This window comes from Silurus aristotelis (genome assembly GCF_946808225.1).
Source record: "Silurus aristotelis genome assembly, chromosome: 19".
Classification (NCBI taxonomy): domain Eukaryota; kingdom Metazoa; phylum Chordata; class Actinopteri; order Siluriformes; family Siluridae; genus Silurus; species Silurus aristotelis.
In genome coordinates this window covers 13385962-13395042 of record NC_139592.1, presented here as the reverse complement: position 1 = coordinate 13395042, position 9081 = coordinate 13385962, and the positions used below count along the sequence as shown (strand labels likewise).

Here is a 9081-nt window from a genome sequence, read left to right as displayed (position 1 = left end):
TGTATTTTGCTTATTCTTTAATTGTTTTCTGTTTGCTGTGACTGCCTAAGCTGTCAAAGGTTAGAGACCAGATCAATAAGCTCATCAGTGAGCCATGTATACACAATCACACACTCGTAGGTGTGTTGGTCCAACAGTCGCTCAACTCCCCACCTTCTGTAAATAAATAGTTTATTAGTGGTAAGCGGTTGGCCCTTTGACAGCTGGTTTCAGAGCGCCGATGTGTGTGTGTGTGTGTGTGTGTGTGTGTGTGTGTGTGTGTGTGTGTATGTGTGTGTGTGTGTGTGTGTGTGTGTGTGTGTGTGTGTGTGTCTAGGTGTGTAGCAAATCATATGTGTAAATGGGCTTTTTATGGTTCCAAAACAAAACGGGTGATGTTTCACACCCTATTTAACAGTTCATTACTGTTGCCAACATCTGAAGAGAAATCTCACATTTCATGAAGAAGTCTTAAAATGAACAAGTTGTAAGAATACACAAACCAGCTTGTATAATATCCCATAAAATAGTTTGATATACAATATTGACCACTACTGACTTTTTAGTTCAAATCTGTTATTAGTGAGTCTCTTCTTCATTGTGAGGACAGACTCCTTTTTTTTTCCTGTTGGGACTGCTGTCTTTGTGCGTGACCGAGTGTTTTCTCTCCCGTCAGTCAACTTATCTAGATAAATTGCAGTTCCTCTACTGATCTTGTGCTCCAGACAGATTCTCAGAGAACGGGAAGCGCAAAGCATTCTCAGCGAGTTTCTGTTATGTTTAGAGAATGTTTTTGCACTCTGGTTGTTGCTACACTTTCATGCTATAGGATTTGTTAGTTTACCTTGATGAGCCAGATTTTTTGGCCTCACAGAACCAACAGTAATATTCAGCTGAAGTTGTTAAGCCATTGTTCAGACACTTAACATACTGCAGTTCATAATTCTGCCATTAAAGCAAATGATTTTGCTGAATTTATGATGATCAAATATATCCTTAATTTTATGTAAAGAATTATTAATTCTTTCTTTAGTTCTACTAACCTGAAACACTTTGCCAATTCGGGATGCTGGAATTGAACAGCCTATAATGGCAATGATGACTGAAATATAAAAAATTATGCTTATATAATAAATATGGATGCTCAGCATCTTCAGGATGTTGGTAGATTTCAGTGTACTGACATATAATATTAACACACAAAGAGCACCTAAGATCATTATACACTTTATGCATCTACATATCTATTCCAAATATTCCCAATATATTTGTTTCACTATGGCTTATCTAAGTAATTATGTGTGCCATCATTACAAGGTATTTAAAAAATCTGCAACCGAAACATAGTGTTTTCCCAGGATTTGGTAAGATCAGGCAGTCTTGGCTATGAGAGAAGCCATATTGGATTTGTGTTAAATGAGTTAAACTTTAACTCTGCTGGATTATGAAAACACATTTAGAGACCGGTGCAAGCTTGTACACCGCTCACAAAATACTGCAGACATGCAACACATGGCATGCCTTATGTTCACACACACACACACACACACACACACACACACACACACACACACACACACACACACACAAAAATTGCCATTGACCCAAGATCTGTTCTGTAGTACCTTATTCATTTCTGGAGACTTTTCTGAATTGGGATTTTATTTTTACTACTGAAAACCAATAGCATCCACTCTGACACTCTGTGTGAATCACCCAATATCCTTGTTAAAATAATACAGTATCCTTTACCTGGAGTGACTTTAGAATGGCATCTTTTCTTTTGCCTTTCACTGTATCATCTGAGCCTCTGTTTAGATTATATGTTTCTATTGAATACTGTATTGTTTTTATATTACTGTCAAGTTCACAAAAACACATAAACTTATGCATCCATTGATTTAAATATAAACACCATTATTTATGTGAAAATAAAGTACGCATTTAGCTGAATTCAATTGAAATAAAGCAGCACTTTTTTTGCAATTCGGCACATGCAAACATTTGTGCTGCTGTTTACTTGAAATTTCCATTAAGTTAAGTGAACTTTGACCTATGGGGTCCAATCAATTTAAACTGAGGAGGGATTTAAAACAGCAGTATGAAATTTGCCTTAATCCTAGATCTCCTGTTGTTTGATTTCCAATGGTTGGTTTGAGGAAGGCTGCAGTCTTAAATTTTACTATTAACCCTAAAGTTTCATATTAGGTTATTTCTAGCCCTTTTCCGACAGCTAGTGCAGGTGTGGCTTTTCACACGTTATTCCTACAACACGGAACTTGTGCTTTCCATGGCTGAATTTCACACACATATACACACACCCTTTATTGTTTGTATATTGGGCTTCTTATGGAAAATCTGTGCTAGTGTTGTGAATATATAAAAGTGTGGAAGGATTTCAAATGTGAAGTGGTATGCATGGATGTGCGTGTGTGTGTGTGTGTGTGTGTGTGTGTGTGTGTGTGTGTGTGTGTGTGTGTGTGTGTGTGTGTGTGTGTGTGTGTGTGTGTGTGGTGTGTGTGTGTGTGTGTTTGTGTGTGTGTGGTGTGTATGTGTAGCTGTATCCCTGCTGTGCCCCAGTGCAGGAGCAGAGATAGGGAGTGAGGGGGTGAGAACTGAGAGCATAGATAGGGCTGCGGCAGACAGGCAGACTGCTCAGTCAGATTAGCCTGACTCCAACACTGCATTCCCCAGCTTGCTTCTGCTGCTTCATGAAGCAGTGGGCTTCTTGAATAAACCACACACACACTCACACACACACACACACACACACACACACACACACACACACACACACACACACACACACATCCATGCATGCCACTTCACACAAAGAAAAGCATTAAAGACTACATACCAAACAGGGGTTGGAACAAAGATTAAGAAATTAGTGCAATCATATCTGTCTCTTACTCAAGGCCAGGATAGATGCAATCCTACATAAGTTCCAGTGCATTCATAATCAGGAAAATGAAGCACAATGAAAATGATCAGTCAGAATGACGAAGGCACAAGTTACAATCCCTCATGTGAAGTAACTCCATCAGTGAATACATCATCGCACAATCTCGAAAAGACAAAACTATAATGTTATACACAGTGACCTAATAACATTGACCCAAAGTGGGGAACAAAGTAAAGGTCATACAATTCTCCAAACAATCCCATGATCTAACAATATCTAGTGAAGTCAAATTGAATAAAAAAACTTTCAGAGACGTAAAACAATTTCTCAGTATAAGACAAAAGCCTTGACATGAGACTTTGAACATACCTGTTACTTTCAAATATATCCAAATGAAAAAAATCCTTTGGAGACCAAAAACAACTTTTAAACAAATCTCACAGTAATGCTTTAGTGGATTCTGTCCTCTTTTTGGACTAAAAGAAAAGCACCCAGGCTATAAAAGAATTCTTATATGAGACATCAAGACAAATGCATTGGTATTTCATGAAACGCCAAACATTAAATTATATTCCTGAAATTCTTTGGTTATCCTTTAGAGAAAAAGAAATTATTTGGTTATCCTTTGAATATTCAGTAAACAACTGATTTTTTAACCACAAATTTAATCATTTATTATTTGTACAGTTAAATGTCCAATGTATAATTTTACTTATACACACTTCTAGCCTATTTGTCTCACTACCCCTATCTAAAAAAAAAAAATATTTATATATATATATATATATATATATATATATATATATATATATATATATATATATATATATATATATATATATATATATATATATATATAATTATTATAATTTATTTATTTATTTATTTATCATCCTCTCTTCCTCTTTCCCCTAACTGGACAATCACTGCACTATAATGTCAATTTCCATCACAGACCAATGAATACTGTCTACTGTACTGTGGAGTTGTGTTTCGTTGTGTGTGTGTCATCGTGGTTGTATTAGTTCTTGTCTTGAAATATCATACCCATGTGCGGTATGCTTTTTTTTTTTTCTTTTTTTTTTTTTAACCAACTAGACAACCATTACATTTTTGTGTCAGTTTCTGTCACCGGCCAGTGTGTACTGTCTTCTATGCTTTAGTTAGTAGTCAATGTCTTGTTTCAGTCCAGCATTGCTGTGCAGTGCCTGTATGTTGATAAACGGAAAATAAATTCCTTGTGTACTCAGGCATACATGGCCAATAAAGCTGTTTCTGATCAAGCTGATTCAGCTGTGTCTCTACCCACTATGTTACCATTAACTAGTAGACAGTATTAGATTAGTATTAGTATTTCAAGCTAGAGTGAAGTAAAAAAAAAAAAAAAAAACTGCCATACCCGACTGTTTAAAGATGCATCAATTACACCGAGCAGATTTACAATCCACCGAGATTTAAAAGTTATTTACTTAACCAGAGTGTGAACCGGTGAGGCGCGCGCTGCGCGTGACAGACAGCGCAGTAAGGCGCGCGCCGGGAAAGGCCCTGCGACACACAGACACGCAGACACACACACACCTCATCCATAAGCGCCCTTATCACCCTTCATCAAGCTAAAGAACTGACTCTATATACAACATCTCACTGCGTATCATCTTAATAAATTGAGCTCATATAATCTAAATAGATATAAACCATATTAATATTAAATCGGTTTTGTATAATAATAATAATAATAATAATAATAATAATAATAATAAGCATAATAAGCATAATAAGCATAATAAGCATACTAATAACAAGGGATTTGTTACTGTCTTCCAGTCTCTTTTCCTAGTGATCACTTACATAATTTTCTCTTTATGTGTTAATGTGAGATTTGACCAGGCTGCATATTGTGCCACTTTCAAAAAACATCATAAGACTTAATTTTAGGCGCATAATTTGGCCTGCATCAGAGTACACTTCTTGGTCAAATATAACAAAAATGTGTGAAGTGTATTAAATCAGCATTGTAGTGACTAAGGATAAATATATACCTCTATATTTATCCTGATGTTACCAAAAGCGGTTATGAGTCTGATTACATGCATAATGTCACTGCTTTTGTCAGGAATGTTCTTGGTTCACACTTGAGCTTTATGCCGTTCTCATTAACTTATACTGTTTAGTATATTATCACCAACTCACGACACGTCTTTATCTTAATAGGCAGAAATTTATGATTCACAAATAAAAGGCTGACAGAGGAGAAGTCGGGTAATAGTTTAACAACCATTAAAATGTTTTTTTTTTTTTTTTATGAATTTAGATAAAATGTGTTTGAGGGTAGTTTTTTCTTTTTCGAATTTATTGTAGACTTTTTTTAATTTAATCTTGAATGTTCCTCTGATGCTACACTATTCTTTACTATGAACTTATCAGTTATGAATACGGGTCTGCGTACTACCTGTGCGTTGGCGTACACGCCTAATTTGTTGCCCTTTGAAAAGCGGTTTGCGTTATCACTTACAATCTCGATAGCTCTGAAAAACGAATAGTCTCTTATTATTTGCTCATTAGGCCACATAAATATTAATTTTGTTGAGGCTGTGTGTGCCTGACTTATGTCTCCGATTTGTGTGTGTGTGTGTGTGTGTGTGTGTGTGTGTGTGTGTGTGTGTGTGTGTGTGTGTGTGTGTGTGTGTGTGTGTGTATATATATATTTATATACAAAATTATATTTTTTCCCCGTGCACACATGCATACATACACACATACATACATACATACATACATACATACATACATACATACATACTTCTATACATGTAGAATTTCGTTCTTCAAAGCTGGTTGTTGATTAGAAAAGATGAAGACGTGTTTCACATTGCATTAACGACAAGCTAAGTGGATAGTCTCAGTCTCCTGGATTAAAACATAGCGCCTTAAGTACGGCGCATGCGCTAACTTTCTAACTATCGTAAGATCTTTGTCTAATTAAGAATAGCCTTTGAAACTAATTAATTACCACAATTTCTTTTAATAATCCGAACGAACATTTACGGGGTTTACTTTTTGGACAGAAATTAGACATGATTCTTTTACAATCTTTTTTTTCAGGTATCTGTTTAATTTTTAGGAAAATGTTCCAAATTTGATCAATTAATTTTTTATATAACCGCAATAAATACATGTCTGTGTAATAAAATGCTGTCAGCTTCTGGAATAAACCTGAAACGTCTAAAGCTTTCAGCTAAGCCATTAGTTTTCAGCAAGGTATTGACCGCATGTATATATTTTTATATCTATTATTATTTTTCTTGAGCACATGCAGTGAACGGTGTGAGGCCGAATTTAGCATGCTTTTAAAAATCTATACGTAAATAAACACCATAAGGTATAAATTACTGTTTTGACTGATCCGCTGAAATGCAGACGGGGGCAAAAGCCTGATGAATTAATGCTAATGATCTTTAATCAAATTAAGAGTATAATTGATTTGTCAGCACCCCTTTTCATCAGTCCCCAAGCACCTATTATTAATACGTTGCTTATTTGTTCGTTTGTTTTTTGTTTGTTTGTTTGTTAGATCCCAACATTTTCCTAATTTCACAGAAGAAACATAGGGTTTATTAAACAACACCTAGGAGCACAAAAATGCTCTGCGGTGCGAATTGTTGTATATCCCCGTGTTAAAGCTGTCACTCGTATCTGCCTTATCTGCCTGCTGCTTTTATAGAGAAACTCATCCAGATTTAACGGGCCATAAAAACGACCCGTAAGGACGCCGAGATTATTTTACTGCAACGATTTTTATTTTTTACAAGATTGCTTAATTAAAGGCCCTGCCAACCTGCTACCAGAACAATAGTTTTATTGAAATACTCTTTTTCCTTCTTTTCTTCAAGATATAAATGACACAGCAAATGATAATATCTTGTGTGTGTGTGTGTGTGTGTGTGTGTGTGTGTGTGTGTGTGTGTGTGTGTGTGTGTGTGTGTGTGTGTGTGTGTGTGTGTGTGTGTGTTAATTTTTGCCTGAAAAGCACTTTCATTCTTAAATATTTACTTTCACTCTCTTCCGAAAGTTTTGCAATGCTCAAATTCTCAAGTGCTTCTTTCAGGCTGAATGAGGTTGCAATTGGTTAGAATAATTCTCTTTTTCCATGCCATGCCACAATGATCAAGTTTTTTAAATGCACATTTCTTTACTAAATAGTAGGCGGTGTAGTGTTTTGACATATGCACCTATCTAGTAGAATAGTTCGTGCGTGTTGGCTTTAGCCCGAGTCCGCCTCTTCTCCTTTACTATGGGTCCTACCTTCAGCCGCTGAGTCACGTGACTTGGCTCTGGCCGTGAAGTATAGAGGGCGAATCGGGGAACGGTTATATGAGGCGCTATCAGCCTGAGATACCGAGTCGCAACGTTAAGAAGAACACAATACCTTTCTGCTTCTTTTTTTATTTTTATTGTTGTTTCTTTCTAAATACCAATACCAGTACAAGTCAGGCATTTCTACACAATTTAGCAAGAGGAGTTTTCAACCGAGTTGCTCCACGATTTTGGAGGAAAGAGGGAGCCTACCTTTATCGCCCTGCGCCCTTATCTGGTGAGATAATGCGACGAGAGCTCCAGGATAAAATTGTATTAGCGTAGCGCTCACAGCTATCATCTGTTTTTTATGCGTTTCCAATGATAAAAATATATGTATCAAAGAGATTGTGCTTTGGTTATCTCTATGGTTCGTGATTTGCTCCAATCGCCAGTGTTTCATTGACCTGCTTCGAGTACTGTAGATACTCATTGGACACAGTCTTATTCCATTACCTGCATACAAAGATACTGGGATACGTTCATGCTATTTCCTTTTATTAAATATTCAATATGATTGTTGTGTTGACAAAAAAAATGCATTTAATATTCACATTAAAATACATTTTAATTATAATTTGTATTTTCATGTTCTGTTGGTTATTAAGGGATAAATAGCTGCTAGATTATCTAAAAATAAATAAATAAGACAGCTGAAATCTCGGCATATGGCTCTGATTATTATCCGCTGTCAGGACCGTGAAGCTGCTTCAGACCAGACTCCTTTGACTCCTTGTTTTTTTTTAGATGCTAATTAAGACGGATAGTGACATGTAGGCTACTTTGTTTTCGGAGGAAAAATCATTTCATATTTTTTTTTCTTTTTCCTTCTTTTCTTTTGTTGTCAGGAGAGCGTCTTGTCTGGCCGAACCTTACGGAGTGGTGCTTTTGGACTTGCAGTGATTATTATTTTATTTGGGGTTTTTTTTGTTGTTTTTTTTTTTTTTACTCCTGAGATACTACTTTTCTTACAAGCGATTGAGAAGATTTGGTTGTGCAACATGTACTCGAGCCTGGCCATACCTTCCAACCCGTCCCCGTACGGCCACGACACCGGGAACTACGTGCATGCGCCGGCTAGCTCGCCCGTGTACGTGCCCAGCACGCGCGTGCCCGCCGCCGTGCTGCAATCGCTGCCCTACCTGCAGCCGTGCGAAGCCACACACCAGACGCACGCCCTCGCGGGACACCACCACGCATGGCCACCGCAGTCCGCCGCCGACGGTTCGTCGTTCGGCGCCGGGAGCCCGCACGCTCACGCGCCCACTGCCGCGTTCTCTTACCCACATAGTCCACCGGCGACCGGTGTCGGAGGCGGCTGTGGCGCTCGCGACCATACGTCCTACCAGAGTCCGCTGGCGCTGGGTGGCGGCCCGCGCGGCCATGATCAGTACGGCGGCGCTCTGGTGCGCTCGGTGAGCGCCTCGTATTCGAGCCCGTACGCGTACATGGGCCCCGACGTGAGCGGATCATGGGCTCCTGGTCATTTCGACAGCGGTATGATCGGACTACAGGGACGCCAGGGCACTCTGACAGGCAGAAGAACCGGCCTAGGTTCGTATCTCCCTATTATCTCTCTTTCAATTCACATTTCCTAAGGATTTTTAACATTTTCTATCTGTGATTTTATCTCACATTCTTTTATTTTGCAAACATGTTCACCTCACCTGGTCCACTGAATTTGCCCTTAGACTCACCACATCCCACCTGAAGCCGAGATTTTATTATAACAGCTAAATATCCTTCATTTACCAATTAAACTTTGACCAGCAAACCACTTGTCAAGCACTGGCAGCTATTAAAAAGCAACTGCGCCTGTAGCTTTATTTATATATACCAATATT

At 38.0% G+C, this 9081-nt stretch overlaps 1 protein-coding gene across 2 annotated transcripts in view; it reads left to right on the top strand.

The window, feature by feature from the left end:
* The first annotated feature begins 7157 nt into the window (after positions 1-7157).
* Positions 7158-9081, top strand: part of gata5 (GATA binding protein 5) — an 8124-nt gene continuing 6200 nt past the window's right edge. Inside the window, exons 1-2 of one of the 2 annotated variants that reach the window (XM_083570222.1) lie at positions 7158-7475; positions 8086-8791. In XM_083570222.1, coding sequence (XP_083426348.1) covers positions 8239-8791 — 553 coding nt within the window. In that variant the 5' untranslated portion in view covers positions 7158-7475; positions 8086-8238. The remainder of the gene's footprint in view (positions 7476-8085; positions 8792-9081) is intronic. The other variant, XM_083570223.1, reaches the window with a different exon arrangement.